This window comes from Leucopleurus acutus (genome assembly GCF_964270905.1).
Source record: "Leucopleurus acutus genome assembly, chromosome: X".
NCBI lineage: Eukaryota > Metazoa > Chordata > Mammalia > Artiodactyla > Delphinidae > Leucopleurus > Leucopleurus acutus.
The window spans coordinates 94,268,980-94,287,840 of NC_139148.1; the positions used below are offsets into that span (position 1 = coordinate 94,268,980).

Below are 18,861 nucleotides of genomic sequence, written 5' to 3' on the forward strand. Positions count from 1 at the left end.
CCTTTTAGAAGAATTGTTGTCATTTAATTTACCAGAAGGCTACATAGCTCTTTAGGGGACAAAGAGCCACCTCCTCCTGCTTGTAATTTTTTTTTATAGATCAAGGGAAGCAGATAAGGAATTTAAAGGCAGAGTGATAGGAGCTATTATTCTATTTGTGACCACTGAAAATTAGAATATATGAGGCAGTTAAGACGTCTCTGATACTGATACTCTCAGCCCCACCTCAGACTCTCAGCATATTCTTCCTACCACAAAGTAGAAAAAACCATGACCCCAAGTTCAATAATTCTCTGGCTAAGCAGCGAGTCAGCTTTATCGCTAGGATCATTTTATCCTTGTGCCTAAGTCTCCAAGTGTGTGGCCTCTGGTCACCAGCAGTACTACAGTGTTTGGGGAGGCATTCATATGATGCAGTGGTTGAGGGCATGTATGTTGGACAGATCTGGGATTTAATCCCAGCTTCACCACTTTCCAGCACTATGATCCTTTGTTTCCTTAACTTTTAAAATGGGGAAGATAATGCTACTTACCCTTATAAGATAGTGGTAAGAATTAAATGAGATAATGAATACACAGTAAAGCCCTTAGCAAAGTGTCTGTTTATATGGTAAATAAATAATGGCAACTATGCTCGTGGGTCAAGTTTGGGTCTCTGGATTGTGTTGGGGCACCCTGCTCTTTGGACCTTTGCTGACTGCTCCTGTTTGGATTGGATGTTGAAATTGACTTAAAGCCTAACCTGATAACCCTGCTTGAAATCTCTATTCCAGATTCTCGTCTTAACCTGCTAACTCTAAAATAGCCCATGGGTTATACTCTCAGCTATATTTGGGCCTTTGACCTCTATCCAACCACATGGGTCTGCCAGGACTACTTGATCTCCTCAGGCAGGTCAGACCCAACTGGACACTGTGCCACTCCTGGCTGTGCTCAATATCTTCCAAGTCAAGTTTTGCTTTTCGATGACAACAGGGAAATGCTGTGACTGCGGTGAGGAAAGCAACCAGAGATTTAATGCCAGAAGGGATCTTTATGCTTTTAGTTGATTAACCTGGCAAGAGTTTGCAGGAACTATTTAACTTGATTGGTATACTACCTGGCAAACTATCATTCATTTCCTTGCATAATAAATGCTTTTTTTAATCAACATTTGCCCTGTGGGCCTGCAGTCTAGAGAGACTCTAGGCCATATATCTTAATGTGTGCTCTATAATTCTGCATTCTACCCACCCACTGAAGCCACCAAAATAACTACTGCCATTTACTGAGCATGTACTCTGTTTCAAGGCATTGCATTATACATTTAGCATGTATTTGCCATTTAGCCCTCATAGCAGGCCTGTGATGCGTGTGTACCACTATTATTTTTTGGCCACTCCACGTGGCGTGTGGGATCTTAGTTCCCCAACCAGGGATTGAACCCACGCCCCCTGCATTGGAAGTGTGGAGTCTTAATCACTTGACTGACAGGGAAGTCCCGCATGTATTATTATTATTATTATTTGCATTTTACAGCTGAGGAAACTGACACTCACAGGGGCGAATTGCCCAGAGTAACACATTTAGCATGGGGAAACCAGACTGGAACTTAAAATCTAAGCTTGATGTCAAAAGTTTTCTTCAGGGTTTCCCTGGTGGCGCAGTGGTTAAGAATCCGCCTGCCAAGGAGGGGAACACGGGTTCGAGCCCTGGTCCGGGAAGATCCCACATACCGCAGAGCAACTAAGCCTGTGTGCCACGACTACTGAGCCTGAACTCTAGAGGCCGCGGGCCACAATTACTGAGCCCCCATGCCACGACTACTGCAGCCCGCACGCCTAGAGTCCGTGCTCTGCAACGAGAAGCCACCGCAATGAGAAGCTCCCGCACAGTGGAGAGTAGCCCCCACTCGCCGCAACTAGAGAAAGCCTGCGCGCAGCAATGAAGACCCAACGCAGCCAAAAGATAAAAAGTAAGTTTTGTTCTTATCACTATGCTAAATGATGGCTTACTGTTAAACAAAAGTAGGCCTAAGAGAGTATAACAAATTAAAGTTTTATAAGTCTTTTAGACCTTCAATGCAAAGTCAAGTCACTAGCTGAGAAGAGATTTTGACAGGGGAACTGTGTGCTGTATACTAGTATGTATATGAAGGCGGTGTGAGCAGGACGAGGGTGGTTGCTAGGGATACCAAAGCCATTAATCCCACGAGGGATAAAGGAGAGGAGGGCAAGAAGTGGAAGAGAGAAATAAGAAAGTTACGACTTTTCCCTTTAGTGTCCCTGTTGGTGGAACCGATAATGGACCATGGTACAAATAAAGGACCATCAAGGGGATAGAAAGAGATATATGGGTTTGGGGCCCAGAGAGATCTGCCTTTGACTCTCAGTTCTTACATGCTGTGGGAACTTGGTAAATCACTTAACCTCACTAAATCTTTGTTTTCTCATTTGTAACATGGTGTTTAAAATAAATACTTACTCCCCATGGCTACTGTGAAAATTAAATGAGACAGGGTGATGAAATGTAATGGAAGTAGATAGTTGTGATGGTTTTGGGCAGCCTTGTGAATGTACTAAAAACCACTGAATTGTACTCTTTCAAAGGGTTAGCTTTCTGGTATGATATTTATATCTCATTAAAGTATTGAGACAACATACGTAAAATACCTAGTACAATGCCTGGCACATAGTAAATACTTCATAAGTGGTGACAACTATTATTATCTCGTTGTTACGTGTTATTACTTTTATGATGGCAACCATGAAAAAGATGACAATCATTTCCTCGGACAGCTCTGAAAGCAATGTCTGTATCTTAGTAGGAAAAATATGTCTCTGTGAGCACATTAGTCGACATGAGGAGATGAGTGGGTGGTTTCTGGACACATTTAGATCACAGATGGGACTACTAGGCTAGGAGCTCATTTGGCATCTATAGAGGGCTCAGGGGACTCGGGCAGCTGGGTCACCTTTCCAGAATGAATTACAACTTCCCCCCTTGGGCTCTATCAACACTTCTTTCAGGAGCCTTGGCTATCTGTGGGCCCAGATGGGTATTGGAGGGTCTTTGACAAATAATAGTAGAGCTGCCAGAAGTCACCAACAGCACAGCCAGTTGGAAAATCATGGTGGCCTTTATGTCACTTGTATGTCACTTGTGTATTTATTCAGCACCTACTGGAAGGCTTAAAAAAACAAGACTGTTGAAAAGGTTTAGAAAATTTAGAAACTAAGTTAATTTTTAGAAGATCTCTGAGTTGATGGCAAGTTCAAACCCAAAGAAAATTAATGCTGATTTGAAAATAAAGTTGTATTACCATAATTCCTTTTGAAGTCAATGGTTAGAGTTTTGTGGATTAAAAAAAAAAAGTCTTTGGTTGTTAATGTAAACCAGGTTGCAATTTTTCTCTGCACTTGGCCAGGTCCCATCTGGCAAGTTACAGATAGGCTGAGCCATCTGTAAAGCAGGTTGGTTACTGCACATGGGCTATAATGCAATGCAAGTGAGCAGGGGTGTAGGTTTTAGATGGTCAGGGACTGAAAACATATGGGGTTTTATTTAATAGCATTTCTTAGGGTCCAAGCTATGGACATTTTGTTTGGAGTAGGTGGTGAAGGAAAGAAAGGAAAGGCTAGTCATTACTTAATGCCACAGTTGGCAGTAGTTAATGGCATGAATATTAGAAAAACCAGTCATTCCATTTTTAATGGAAAAGAGAATCTTGGTTCAAATAGCCTATTTGGTTATTACCTCATTTTCACTAAAATGCTGACAAATTATGTTATTACAATGATCAGCAACACTTAATAGATGTTTTGAGTGTTCACAAGTTTTCTAATAAAATTTGGGTTATGTACTTTTTCTAATGGCTATCCCTAAGGAGCCAAATCCTCAGGCTAACATAAACGCCACTTGCAAATTTGTACAGATGCTAATAGGAGCTGATTAGTGTACAAAGTTGCTCAAAGTTCAAGATGACTGAAAATGAAGTGCAACCAGTACTGTGAGTCAAGTGAATTTATGTTGCTTTTTACTCTGTCAAGTCCAACAGATAAGCTCTGTTCGTGCTAACATTTGGTCACAGTCCCACTTCTCCCCCATACTTGGGAGAGGAGGAATTGAGATGATTAATGGGTGAGAACTGCTACTCCCTACCTTTTATGGTCTCATCATTTATGAAGAGGGGAGTGGAAATGGCTAAGATGTGACTCCCTTCTCGATGCCTGTTCCCATGAGACTCTAGCCACCCACCCCCACCCCCAATCAAGCTCTTCCAAACCTATTTCTCCTCTAAGGTCCTGCTCTAGGCTCGTGCCCTCGTCAAGTACTCACATCCAGAGCAAACTGTTTTCTGGATATATACCCAGATTTGGATATATACCCTGCTATTGAATAAAGCTAAACGTTAATCCGTGCTCGAGGCTCATAGCCCAGTAGGGGAGAAGGATAATAACAGCAATAACATCCGTGGTAATAGTTGTAGTAGTACTGGTAACAGTGACCGGTTGTTAAGTGCTTGATGTGTGCTAATCACTTTACATACATGATCTCATTTAATCCTTAAAATAAATATTATTCATTACTTTATTCATTCAACAAAACAAAACAAATCAGACCAAGTCCTCCTCCTCTTGGAGCAAAGCTTTCTACATTGAGGTAGGAGGAGAATCAAAGGAGTGGTGTCCTGGAAGCCAAGCAAAGAAAGTTTTTCAAGAAAGAGGGAGTGAAAAGCCATTTCAAATGCTGATGGCAGGTCAAGTAAGATGAAGACTGAGACACGGTCGTTGCAATTAACAAAGTGGATGTCACGGGTGACATTTATAAGAGAGGAGAGGTGGCAAAGAAAGCCTGATTAGAGTAGGTTCGAGAGAGAATGTGAAAAGTGGAGATTTTGAGTATAAACAACTATTTCAATGAGTTATGCTGTAAGAGGAACAGAGATACAGGACAGTGGCTATAAGAGAAGGTGGAGTTAATGGAGGGTTTGGGGAAGTAATAGCTAATAATTAGTAGAGCACTTACTCTGTGCCAGACACTATGCTAATGGCTTTATATGTTTTAGTCTATATAACAACCCTGTGAGATAGGTACTATTACTCCAGGTCACCGATGAAGAAACTAAAGCTTAGAATGGTTAAGTCATTTGCCTAACGCAGGATTTCTCAACCTTGACACTCTTGACATGTTGGACCAGATAATTCCACGTTGTGAGGGACTGTCCTGTGCATTGTAGGGTGTTTACCAGCATCCCCGTCCTCTACTGATTAGATGCCAGTAGCACCCCACCGATTATGGCGACCAAAAGTGTTTCCGTACCTGGCCAAATGTTCCCTGGGGGGCAAGACTGCCCCTGGTTGTGAACCACTGGGTAAAGACCACACATCTAGTAATTGATAAAGCCAGGTCTTAAAAGATGGGCTTATCTGGCTCTAAAACCTGTGCTCTCAACCACTGTACTTTCTTGTACTACCAAAATGGGAAATTTCCCCTACCCTGTTCTGGGTACCTGTGAATCCCTGGGAAGTGGGAAGAATATCTGGTCACTGGCTTAAGGGCATTCCTGCTCACAAGTTCCATGGTTCAGTACACACACCCCTGGCCTTCATAATCAAGGAAAACTCCTTGGAGCTTAAGTCTCTTCCACACTATGGACCCCATACGGAAGATGAAACGGTTGGACGACATGATCCCCCGAGGTGCTCTGGCTCTGCCATCCTGCAGCCTAAGTGCCTGGGTTTTCTCATGAGGCAAATGCTTTTTTTGCGAGGGGGCGGCCAAGGTATATTTGAGGACTTTCTGTTTGGAAGCTGGTCCACGGTTCCCAGGTTGTGTTTGTTTCCGTGTTTGCTTCTTCCCGACTGGCTTCTTCCATGGCTAAGGGCCGGCGGCCCCTCGGTTTGGGCCGTGAACGCGGTGGGGCGGTGGGGCGGCGGGTCGGTGGTTCAGGGCCGCCCCGGGCCTCCCCCTCTGGCTGCGGAGGAAGTTGTGTGTCTCCTCCAGGCCGGTCCTCCTCCCCTGGGAGGCAGCCTTGCGAAGCGAGCTGAGCGGCCCCCTGGGAGACCCGGCCTCCGGGCGCCGGGGGCGGACTGGGTGTGGGAGTGGGTGCTGGCTCGGGGCCCTCGGGGAGTGGGGGCTTCTGGGGACCCCGCGAGGAGCCCGTGCCACTCCCGGGCAGGCGGGCGGGCGATGAGCTTCCCCTCAGGGATCTGGGACACTGGGGCCTGGGGGCGGCTTGTCATTAGGCTGTTGAGGAGCCTGGGGGAGACGAGGGGGCAGGGGCTCTGCTACAGCGCCTGCTCTGCTTCCTCCAAGGGACCTGGGAGGCCTTCAAGCCCGGCCCCTCATTTCACACGGGCCGGAGGAGACTGGCTTCCATCCTGCTCTTAGCTAGAGCCAGGCTTGGGCCTGATTTGGAAGGTAAACTCAAAGAGAGATTCGTGTGTCTTACTCCGGTGCCAGTCATTGGAACCTTGGCCCCAGGTGCCAGGACTGGATTCATCAGGCATTAAGCTCTGTCACATGCCTCAAAAACCAGCCCTCTGTTAGGCATGGTGGGACTCCCGGTATTTCTGCGCTGCTGAGCCTCTCTGAGTCTGTTTCTGAGGGGTGGTACCCTTGGGGTTTCTGGGGATCAATACTAATATCTCTGTGGATGTACAGCTTTAGGTACGTTTTTAAATTCATGGAGTGTCTGCGCTGGTTTTAAGAATAACAAATGTTGCTCTATATGGACACGTGTGGCTTTTCTGTGTGTGCTCAGTTAATCATTCTTCAACTGAACTGCAAAGGCTGTGTTTAACCCCTGGCTCCCCTCCCTTCCTGAGCTTTGTGAAGTTTAAGGCTCTGTTCTTACAGCACAGGGGCCCTGTCTGGGGAGCCTGTTTAGACCTGTCTCTTCCTTTTGTTTGCTTTCTTTTTGTCTCTCTCTGGGGAAACCTGGCTCCTGAACCCTGGTTACCCCTCATTCCATTCAGGGCCTCACAGCCTGTTTCTCCACAGCTCCCTGCTTTGCTCAGAGCTTTACTGGCATTCCCGCAGCAACATGTGAAGGGGGCAGCAACCACTGACTGGTGTCAACCCCAAGAAGGAACCCAACCAAAGCAGTGGAATGCCAAGTTGCTCCAATTACTTGAACTAGAAAAGACATGTACAGGGCCAGAGACCATGGTTTCTTTGATATGGCTGATAACCAAACATATACATTAATCTTCCTGGGGTCTAAAGGAACGAACCTTTTTTCCTCCGGGTTTTCAAAAATTAAGGAGTAAAACTAACCTTGTAAAAACTGTAAAAGCTGTCATAGCAAAGCCGAGTGCTTAGTTAAGTCCACAGAGCCTGCTAAGGTCCTAGCTGGTAGGACCAGGATAAGGGAACCATTCTAAGGTATTCTGTAGGTATTCTAAGGTATTCAAGCTTTAAGATCTGTCTTATGTGAACCAGTGCCTTCCTTCTTTCATGATTCCTCAAACCCCACCTTTCACTCATAACTCCCACAACAAAATGCATCAAGTAGGAAACAGATGCTCTTTCAGAACCCACTGAGGTGGCCTTTCTCACTGGGCATTGTAGTAACTGTAGGAGCTTTTAGCATGTGATGGAGAGAAGCACCTTACTGTCCTCTCTGTAATCAAAATAAGGTCACTTCAGTGCTGCTGATTCCACTTGGTTTGGGGATGAGTTTTCCTCAGTTGGGATCAGTAGAGACGAACCAATGGGGATACTGGTTTCCAAGGAGTTAGAGGAATGTGGTGGAAAGGAACTAGTACCATCGTTCAGTTCATAAAAAACAAAAAGGTGATACCTTCAATGAAGACGAGCCTTCATCGTCAAATCACTGTTTGAATGTGTATGCATCTCTGCGTGTGTTTAAGGTTGGAGAGAATCATTTAAGAAAGATAGGATCTGAGCAGCAGAAAATGCAAAGTTTCCATTCTGCTGTGCTAGGGGATTTTGGACATGCCACTTAACCTCTAAAAATAGAGAGCATTCTATCCACCTATCATGTCTCTCACTCTAATCCAATCTGTACAGCCCCCATCAAATTAATCTTCCTAAAGAAACATTTTTGTCATAATATTTTAAAAAATAGTTTGTTTAATCACTCCAGTCTATACCAATACCTCCTTTTGAGGACTTGTGCTCTCTGGCACTCAGACTTTCAATCAGATGATGTAGTGCTGTGTAGTTAAGGGCTGCTGCTGGCTGTGGTGTGTGTGTGTGTGTGTGTATGTGTGTATGTGTGTAGTCTCCCTAACTCTGGTGCTTGTGATATGTCTGCATTCTCCAGAGTCCCTGCACCACCCCCCCAGAGTGTTTCCTTAAATGTTTGTGTAGTGAGTTTGAACCTGATGCAACACAATGAGAAAAACAAAATGCAGAACATAGTCTAGGACCTCTACCTCTATAAGTAAAGGTGGTCACTAAATAATTGGCCATTTGCCTTATGTGTTAAAATAAAAGCTCTTTTGAAAAGATGACAGTGAGGTAAATTTCTGCAAAGCAATGCACATTTTTTTCCCATCGACTTCTATAGCTTAAGAGAGATGCCATGAATTAATTTTGTTAAACATTCTTGGAAGACTTCCATTAATGCAAGTCTTCTCAGAACAGACACCATATTATTTCCTTGACATATACTTGGTAGTTTCATCTCTACACATTTCTAACTCCATTGCAGAGAACTTCCATACAGCGAGTGGCCTACATAAAGGGACAGACCTGTATCAGAGCTGTAAAAACTGATGTGACACCTCACAAAACTTTCATCTGTGTAATCACAGATGAAAACCAGGCTTTCCTTATGCATGGATTTCAGTTCTTGTGACTTTTAAAAGACAGGGATATTAGGAAAACATTTTAAAACCCAGACAAGGATATAAACAGATGCTATACACATGGTCAGGGCTTACTTCTCACTGGGGCAGGGAAAGGACGATTGATTTGTTGAGATCTGGTCTACATCTTCTTGGCATCTTTTTCTTCTCCACTACAAGTATTCCTCCATTCACAACAATCTAATCAAGATGAGCTCAGCTGATTATGGCCATGAAATTAAGAGGCCATTTGACATGGTGGAAAGAACGCTGAGCAGGGGGATAGAATACTTGGTTCAAATCTCAGCTATGCCACTCGCAAGGGACCTTGGGAAAGTCTCTTAACCTCTCTGAAATGGCTTCTTCTAAAAGTCTTCACATTTAAAGAGAGGGAAAGAGCATTCACACGCATGGTTTAGAAACCATGATATGCCACTTGAGGCTTGGATCCAACCTCCCAGGCTTGAGATTTTATGATTTTTAAATTTCTTTGCTGTCTCACTTCTCCCAGCTCCTGAGATATCCATAGCTTTATTTTATATAAAGTTGTCAAGGTGAGGCTCTAAAGTTGGTGGCATGGCTGTTCGATAGGGAAAGAACAAGAGATTTGGGGACAGTTATGTTTTTTCTTATTCAAGTTCTTTTGCCTCTGCTCGTGGGTCCCATCTATTTTAAGTATGGTCTAGGCCGGTGGTTTCCAAGTCTTTCTGATTGCACACCCTTTTCAGTTAAAAGAAAATTAGAGCAGGGCTTCCCTGGTGGCGCAGTGGTTGAGAGTCCGCCTGCCGATGCAGGGGACACGGGTTCGTGCCCCGGTCCGGGAAGATCCCACATGCCGCGGAGCGGCTGGGCCCGTGAGCCATGGCCGCTGAGCCTGCGCGTCCGGAGCCTGTGCTCCGCAATGGGAGAGGCCACAACAGTGAGAGGCCCGCGTACCACACACACACACACACACACAAATGAGAGCATGCTTTATATATATACACACTATATTATTAATGATTATATAAATTATATACATGTCCTACTCTGCATATATATGTACCTACACATATATTATGAAATGCACACAATAAATAGAAAATGTAAAAGGATGAGCTAAAGATGAAATAAATAGCATGTCAAATGTCTTGTTCATTGTGATGGCTTCATTGTATTATTAGCTAATATTTCAAGGCACCATATACACTTAGGGAAAGATCTTTCATTCTGAGAATGGGTATAAATCCATATTTCATTTAGTCTTCTTGATTATTCTTGCATCATTACTTTTTTGCTGACTTCTTGTCAGGTATGATTAGGTTGCTGTGCTTTTTACCTCACAATGAGGCTGATGGAAAAACTCATTCAAGGAGTAAGAGAAGTGTGAGTGCTGCCATTTTCATGTGCTTACATTATTGGTACTATCTTTTTTTTTTTTTTTTTTTTTTTTTTTTTTTTGCGGTACGCAGGCCTCTCACTATTGTGGCCTCTCCCGTTGTGGAGCACAGGCTCCGGACATGCAGGCTCAGCAGCCATGGCTCACGGGCCCAGCCGCTCTGCGGCATGTGGGATCCTCCAGGACCAGGGCACGAACCCATGTCCCCTGCATCGGCAGGCGGACTCTCAGCCACTGCGCCACCAGGGAAGCCCAATTGGTATTATCTTCAATACATGGTTTATCTGCAGGAATCTTCTTAAGCCACTTGTCCATTTTGTGAGGGTTAATGTAGTTAGATAATATAATCCGTAAATCCGCTTAACTGGGCCCAAGGAGGTAGCAATACCTCTGGTATACATAGAGGAAAAAAAAAAAGTAAGGGCTCCAGGGTCAACCCTTCCACCTGTGGGCTCCCATTCTTCCCTCAGAATACCTTACAAAGCATATGCAACAGAGGGTGCCAGTGACAATACGTGTATTGCATATTTGAAAGGCTTAATAGTAGTGCTAATAATAGCTAATATTTAGATAGCACTTGGTGTACTATACACTGTTTTAAGCACTTTACATAAATGACATTGCTTTAATCCAAATCTTAATTTCTTTCTAGATGTTTTCAATTTAAATGGAAATAGAAGTCATAATATTTTCTTTCACACTGATTTTTACAATGGACTGATTTGCATGTGCCAACCCCCCCCCTCCACCCAAACCCACCAATTTTGGAGACCACTGACCCAGGCCTTGAGATTTAGAATCTCTGGAGAAGTGCAATGCTTCTGTAAGTACATCTCAGCCACTCTTTCCGATCTCCTGCTGCTATCATTTCACACCTGCTCATAGAGGACAGAAAACAGGGACTGGTGACACAGGAAGCACTCCGAGGTAACTGAAAGCAGAGAACAGTAACTGGGTGAGGAAAATGAGAATGAGGGATGGAGAGCTAGAAATGCTAGAGCCGGAGGGAGGGAAGCCGGGAAGGAGAAAGAAGGAAGTTAGAGACCAGAGAAAACAAGGAGAGGAGAGGAGAGGAGAGGAGGGTACATCTGTGGAGGGAAGATGAAGGCAGATTCTGGGAGAGGAGAGACTACGTCACACATTAGCAGGCGAGATCCTCACCCATGTCTTGATATCCAATGTCTCTGACATACGGATGAGCAGGGCAGGACAAGGGAACAGCAGTCTCTAAAGATTTGTACACACGACTCGTCCCCAGAGGAGAGGCCTATGCAATTTATTCAAGCAATGCAAAGATGGGGCCATGCTTAACCTGAAGAGTATGTCTCTAAAGCTAGAACTGCAGGCAGGCCAGGCAGGGAAGGTATTTGGGGGGTGTGTGTGTGTGGTGAGTCAACATCCCTGTGACTCTCTTCAGATCACACCAGCCAGATGGCCAAGGAGGAGAGCACGGCACATTCCTGCAGGGGCGCAACTTCAGCTGTTAGGCGCTTCTAGCATCGGCAGTAAAAAGCCACAGCGAGTGATTTACGTCTGAGGCAGCTGCCAAGACACCACTCCAGAGGGTAGAACACTGTCAAAAATGGCCCCCCGTATCTCACTGCCACACTAGAAAGCACGATAAGACACTTGAGGGGCAAGGAACTGTCATGGTACAGTAGCACGGGGTCTGACTTCGATCATCAGAGCTGGTGGGCTCTTTGAGATCACCCTGCCCAAACCCCTCACTCCTTTGACTGGTGAACTGGGACGCTGAGAGGGGAGAGCAGCAGCCCAATGTCATCCAGTTGGCACAGCTCAGGCATGGCACTGAGGTCTCTGGCTACCTAAAGCGGTGCTCCTGACTCCACAGCTGCGTATTAATCTCCTCCTCCAGCTCCTTTGCTCCTCTTTAACAGAAGCCTCCCTCACTAGTACGGATAATATGTTCCATAAATCCCACACTGTCCCAATATAATCAAAGAGAGGATTAAGATAACCACAAACATCTGCTGGGCTACGAGTGCATCTTGACTCCGGGCAGAGACACTAACTTTTAACATTACCATCAATTATCCTTGACCCAAACAACTATATTTAAAATACACAGGGCTCTTTGATTTTTTTTACTTCCCTCCCCTACTGTCACCCAGTGGCTACTTCCCTGTGCAAACACTTTTCCTCTCCCCCCACAAGGAAGAGGAACAAGGGAAACTCAAGACCATCAACTTTGCATAAGGTTAAGAGGCTTTAAGCAAAAGGTTTGGTGGAGAGGAGGGTGAAATCAATGTCAAAAAGAAAGGTTGTGATTATCTTTCACTCACGATTATTCATGAATGTCCTCACCTTGGAAAGAGAACGAATTGCTGGTAGTAAAACAGAGTAAGAAGCAATCAGGGTTTTCAAGGTCAAAACCCCAGAGGAGTTGGGTAGAGCAAAATCCCAAAGCAAGCTATGGGAACCAGAGTGTGGGCAAGAGCTGGGATCCTTACAGCTAACAAGACCTAAAAAAGATATGGCAATGACTGCCCTGGCTCTTTGCCTTCTTTTAGCAGAATGGATTCCTCTCTAGACAAGAGACTCTCATCTGCTTCACAGCAACCTAAGAGCTAATCCAGGAGAGCAGGGCTGGAACCATACCCAACCAAATTGATTGGTTGGTTGGTCAGTCCTTCATGAAACAATCTGTACTGCCTACTGCCCCTGCAGAGTCTAAGGAGACCACATCTCTGCCCTTTAGGAATTCATAAGATAGTGGCGATCAGACAAGTCATTAGATTGCTGTAGTTCGGCATGAGAAGAAGGATGAGAAGAGTAGATAACCTTCGATCATGGAAAGCTTCTGAGGAGGTGAAGTCTGTGTTCAGTTTTAAAGGATGGGTAAAGAGAGGCAAGTCAGCAGAAAATGGGTAGAGCCAGTGGAAGTACATATAAAGTGGAAGTACATGTAAAGGGAGTAGCAGGTATAAAACCTGGAATGTATTAAATAACACAGCAGGTTCTGTGAACTATAAATAGTTCGGTTTATGTGTAGGGTTTTGTTTTGTTTCTTTTTCCGAAGAGGGAGGCTCCTAGTGATGAGAGGTAATGTTGGAGAGGTAGTCAAGGGCCCTGTCATGGAGGACTTTGTAAGCCTGCTAGAGTTAAGATTTTATTGTGAGATCTATGGGGAGCCATTGAGAGATTTTAAGCAAGAGTTTTGTGATCATATTTATGTTTTGGAAAGATGATGACAGCAGAGTGGCAAGTGGACAGTAAATAGTGGGACTGGGGGTTGAGAGACCAGTCTGGAGGCTGTTACGGCAATTCAGGTAAGAGATTATACAGGCCTGGATTGGAGAAAAATAGGTATGGAGAAAAGTGGATGGATTTGAGCTCAATTTAAGAAGATAAATAGATGGGATTTGATGACCAATTGGAGGTGGAGAAAAGCAAGAGAAGACAAGAATGACTCCTGGGTTTCTGGCTTGAGCAATGGAGTGCTTGGTGGGGCTGAGATGGGGAAGACATAGGTAGGACTTAGGAAGGAACATGTCTGGTGGGAGTTGCTGGTTGAATTCTGTGTGATACATGTTTGTGGTGCCAGTGAAACTCCAAGCAGAGATATCCAGCGAGAAACTGATAATGCTGATCCGAAGCTACAGAGAAAGGTCTGAACTAGAGGTAGACACTGAATATCTATCATCGTATGGGTGGTAGCTGAGATCTCTGGAATATATGAAACCACCCTGGGAGAGGCCTACAGTGAGAAGAGAAGTAGGATGAGGATAGAACGCTGGGGAGTCCCAATCAGAATAGGAAAGAACCAGGAGAGAAGAGCACGATGAAATCCAAGGGAACCGAGAGTTGCAGGAAACAAGGGGGCGTCTTGTGCAGCAAAGTCAAAGAAGATAAGAATGAAAAATGTCCATTGTTTTTGGCAACAGGAAGGTTAGTGGTGACCAGCGTTAGCAGTGAGGCCAGCCTTCAGAGGGGCAAGACGCCTGATCCGCAGGCAGCTGGAGCAAGGCCCGGCCACCCAAGGAGGTCATGCGCATTATGAGCTTTCGCTTTGGAACTGGAGAGGCTAAGGACAGTGGCTGGCCAGGGCACCCAGAGAGAACAGAAAGATGTTTTACCGGAATTGCCTAATTCAGGAGAAAATGGAACCACCTCTGGGTACTCTCGGTAGCCATGGCGCCAGTCAGCTGACACAGGGAATGCCAGCTGTTTGCAGGAGGAGAGTAAATTGAAGGGCTGGTGGTGAATGCATCTGGGCTCTGGAATTCATGGGAAACACACTTTGTGACAGAGAAGCAGCAGGATGCAGGCAGGAGATAAGGAATTAAGAACCCTGGGCTGTTTCTCGTGAAACTCAGGCTAGTCTCATAAACTCTCTAGCTAGGACATAGCTTCCACAGCCATAAAACAGGGGCCAACAGCCCTTACCTAGGTGGGGAATCCAAACATTCCCTGTGGTTTGGGATTCTCTGTGATAATGCACCCTTAGATGGCATGGCTAATCAGGAGCTCTCCATGCTTTATGTAAACACCAGAACACTTAAAACAGGGAAAACTCTGAAACGCTATTAAGGAATAGTAGACTCAGAACAAAACAAACAGTCCCGCCTGCTCCCAACTCAGACAGACACCCGCCGGTAATGCAGAGACAGCTTTCAAATCCAGTAGGGAAAAGAGAGCAAGGGATGGAAATGTCAAGCTACAACGATCTGATCAATCCAATGGCAGAAGAAAAAAAAATAACCAGGGAAGAGAACAACTCAAAAGAATGGTTTTTCCAGATAACAACACTTACCCGCAAGAAAGAAAGCTTGAAGTCAAACATTAAATCCAAATTTAAATGTCCAGGGGCGGGGGAGAAACACCTTTATTTAACATTACTAGGCATGTCATTTTTTAAAGTTGCCATTCTCCTAAAGTAGGCTAAATAAGGTTCAGCCGCTGACAGGCTAGTGACCTTGGGCAAATCACTTATCAGTATATTTGTTGCATACAGATAATGATACAGACCCTGGGAAAAGATGCTTTGGAAAGCACAGAGCAGTGTAGCAACGCTAGGCAAGGGCTTTTTACCAGGCATGGCATGCCTTCGAGAAATCAGTCTGAGATGGCTTAAAGCCCAAAAGGGTTGGATCACAGTTGCGCAGGAGTGCTAGGTGTTGTGTAAATGTCTTAATCAGTTCAAGAGGCCTTTGGCAAAGGAAAAATACACACTGCCCAGCAAGCTACGTGCTTGATGTCTCCCCAAGGCAGGAGGCAGGCCCTGCAAAGGGCTGCAGCATATCTCAGGGGTGAACCAACGTTCCGTTCCCCTCCCAGCTCGCAGAGCTGGAGAGAACAGCTTGAAATCCAAAAGGGGCCCTCTTCTCAGCTAAGGAAAACAGTCTCAAATCTTTCTGACATCTGCACAAAAGGGGTACTGAGGGGCTGCCCTGCAGGGTCAACAGTGCTGGGTCCAGTTTAAACAATCCTGCTTGGCCCTGGGAACGCGAGAGGGTAGGGAAGATGAGTAAAAAGGACCTGGCTGCGTGGGCAGCTTCAAGCATCCGTGTGCACAGGATCGGCCCCATGTGCACCGGCCTCCTGATCTACTTGGGAAATAGGACATTCCTGCTCTTGACTCATGAAATACAGCTTGGTCTGGTTCACTAACCTTGACAAGCGTTCCCAGAAACTTCAGGCTTCACAAATAAAGTTTTAGGAGCATATCTGACTGTGTGGACACCGAGTCTTTTAAATATTGACGAAAAAAATCTGTGCGGTGATATTCTATTTTTCTCCATCCCACGACCCTTCAACCACTCATGTTTTCAAAGGAGAAGCCAGATTAGGGCTCCAGATGTTTGGAATCCAAATGAGAGCTCCTCACAGAGGAAATCTACAGCCTTCTATCTTCAAAGATCAAAATCTCAGCCAGGGGTGAAACAATGAGGTCATCGTAGGCATGTTTGCCTGGTGTAGCACTGACCTCTGTTCAGAATATACAAGAATTTCTAGTTTTAAAGGCTCCCCAGCCCCACAAACAGTTCAGAGTTGTTTCTCAGTTCCCTGGCTGCTGGGTCTCTCATGCTCCATCAGGAAATGCCCTTTTGTGTCAAACTTCAAATCTCATCTGCTTCCACTTGGGCCATTTTTACTTGCTGTATCTTTGCAGGGGTAAAGTAAATCAATAAGAATCACCCCTTAGCAAAGTGGGGAGAGGATATGTCCAGGAAATTCACGGAGGAAATACAAACCTGCAATGAATATGTGAAAAGATGCTTAAACTTACATGTAGTCTGGGAATTGAGATGATTTTCACCCATATTAACAAAAGTATCAAGTGATGGCAAGGGTATAGAAACAAGGGCCCTCTTGTACAACAATGCTGATGTAAATAAATTTGAATAGATACTCTGTGGGGTAATTGGTCATTGGCTTTTAAAATTAAAAATGCCCATTACCCTTACATCTGGTAATTCGTATCCTTAGCGTCAACACTAGAAATGAGTACAAGGACGACTGTTCAAGGATTTCTACTGTAGCACTTCCATTTTTTAAAATAGCAAAAATTTGGAAACAAACTATGTGTTCATCAAAAGGGAAATGGCTAGATTAAACTTTGGGGTGGAGGAAAAGATCTTAAGGACATATTATGTGACCAAACAAACCAACCAAAAACGGCATAGTATACTTATGATTATAGTTTGGGAAAAAAAAAACCCAGAAAATGAAACTATTGTTATACATATTCATACCTATCTTTGATCATGCACAGAAAAAGACCAGAAAGACAATAGTGGGACCGAGAGAACATCAAGGGAGACTTTTGCATTGTCTGTGTTGCTTGCTGTTGTTTAAGAACATATTCATATATTTGTTGTAGAATTATTTTTTTTTCTAAAGTGTTGCCTAGATATAGATCAGAGGAAGAACGTGGGCCTCGGTGGCTGTAGTGAACACGACTTCCCTGGGAGACAGCAGTGGGTAAAGTAAACAGGCGAGAAATCAAAAGACCCAGGTAATAGCCTGAATCTGTCATCAATCTGCTGTGTGACCTGGGAAGTCATTTTCCTTCTCAGAGACTGTTTCCTCTACCATCTGTGGATAAGACGAGAAGCTCACGAAGATACCTGCGCTTTCTAATATTTTATGATTCCCTAAGTCTCTGCCTTTAATGTATAATATGTCTGGTCCCTTTTGATGAAGAGATGGCTTTTTATACTTTTCCTTCAAATTCTGGCATAGTTTGACATTTCACTGTACTGCAAATGGAAAATAATGAAAGAGGAGGTAGAGTGGTCACTCTGTTCCCTGTTCGCCTATGTTTTTAAGGGTTTGGTTGACCTATTTATGCTACCTTCCTTTGACAATGTAAGCTCTTAGGCTTGTTTGAATGTGATGAGAGTGCAAATACAATGCTGCAAGTCGGAAGATCTCAATTCTACAGGGTGGCCATAAATTTTGAAAATGTAGATTGGATTTTATTTTTTTTATGGATTGATCCCCCCCGCCCTTGAATACTTTTGCTGAGTTATACTAAAGACGCAGGTTTCTTCAGTGCAAATCAAAAATACAAATCATCTGGGGCAACACATCACATATGCATATACGAGGATTGATAGAAATGCTGTATCAAGGCACTGTGTTCATTGCAATTTGCACAACAATTTGAACTGGTCATGGCTATTAAAGGACAATACATTGAATAAATCACTTAATGTTTTGAAACGTGTCCTATGCCTTAATATAATATCTATAAATCATTCTTTATGTATAGTCACCTATATTTCTGGACTTTATGGCTACCCTTGATTTTGGATGAAGCACATCCCTAGTCTGTAGATAACGATTGGACCACTTGTCCCCCAGAGTGGTAGGGAAGAGCCTATCTGTAAATGAGCTATGAAAATTGATGTGCATCTACAAACATATCATAATCTGGTTCTGCACAACTTAATTGACTTTTGGAAACACCCCAGATGAAACTTTGAGGAAACTTCGCTATTGAGTCAATGAAAGAAACCTCTTCCCGGTCCGTCAGAGACTTTGACTAATCTAGTTCTGGCTATCATTAGTCAGCAAAGCTCCTTCCAGCTGGTCTTCATCACTTTGCTTGTTCCATGAGGTCATAAGAGAAAATTCTAAGCAGTTTAATTCTAAAGAAAACACACACACTTCAGATATCGGCTCCTGTGACTATCTGTCTTTCAACAATGAAGGAAGCAACTTACTCGGGCTCCTTTCTCAGGAGAGCATTTACAGCCCCCAATGCAGTCTTGGCCTCCACATGGCTTTCCATAGGGCTTCTTCTCTCCCTATTAAAAACAAGAAAAAAGGAAAAAAGTTAGCGAACCATGTGAAGCAAGAAGCAACGCTGCCCAGGAAGCATACCCCTTAGCCACACTCGTCCTAACGAAATAAATCAGAGCAGCTCGGCGGTGTCATGAGTCCCATGAAATAAAGAGCCATCTTAAGCTAGCACCCTTTTAGGTCAGGTCTATACCTCACTCTATAGCCAGCTTGGTAGCTGGTTGGGGAACTGTGGCATCTCCCCACATAGGTAGAAATTCCAGCCACAAAATACAAGAGCATTTCTTTACATGGGGCTGGAAATAGACTCTAGCTGTATCCCTAAGCCCCGCTGGACTTATATATTTGCACTCATTGAGAAAGCAGCAACTGTAGCAGAGAACTTGAGAGAAACTCAAGTGCCAGAAATGTAAT

The 18,861-nt window shown here is 44.3% G+C and overlaps 1 protein-coding gene across 1 annotated transcript in view; it reads right to left on the reverse strand.

Annotated features, from left to right (window-relative positions):
• COL4A6 (collagen type IV alpha 6 chain) overlaps positions 1-18,861 on the reverse strand; it is a gene marked incomplete at both ends in the record, with an annotated part of 280,878 nt that overhangs the window by 137,470 nt on the left and 124,547 nt on the right. The window contains one exon of the mRNA XM_082865135.1: positions 18,369-18,452. Coding sequence (XP_082721261.1) covers positions 18,369-18,452 — 84 coding nt within the window. The remainder of the gene's footprint in view (positions 1-18,368; positions 18,453-18,861) is intronic.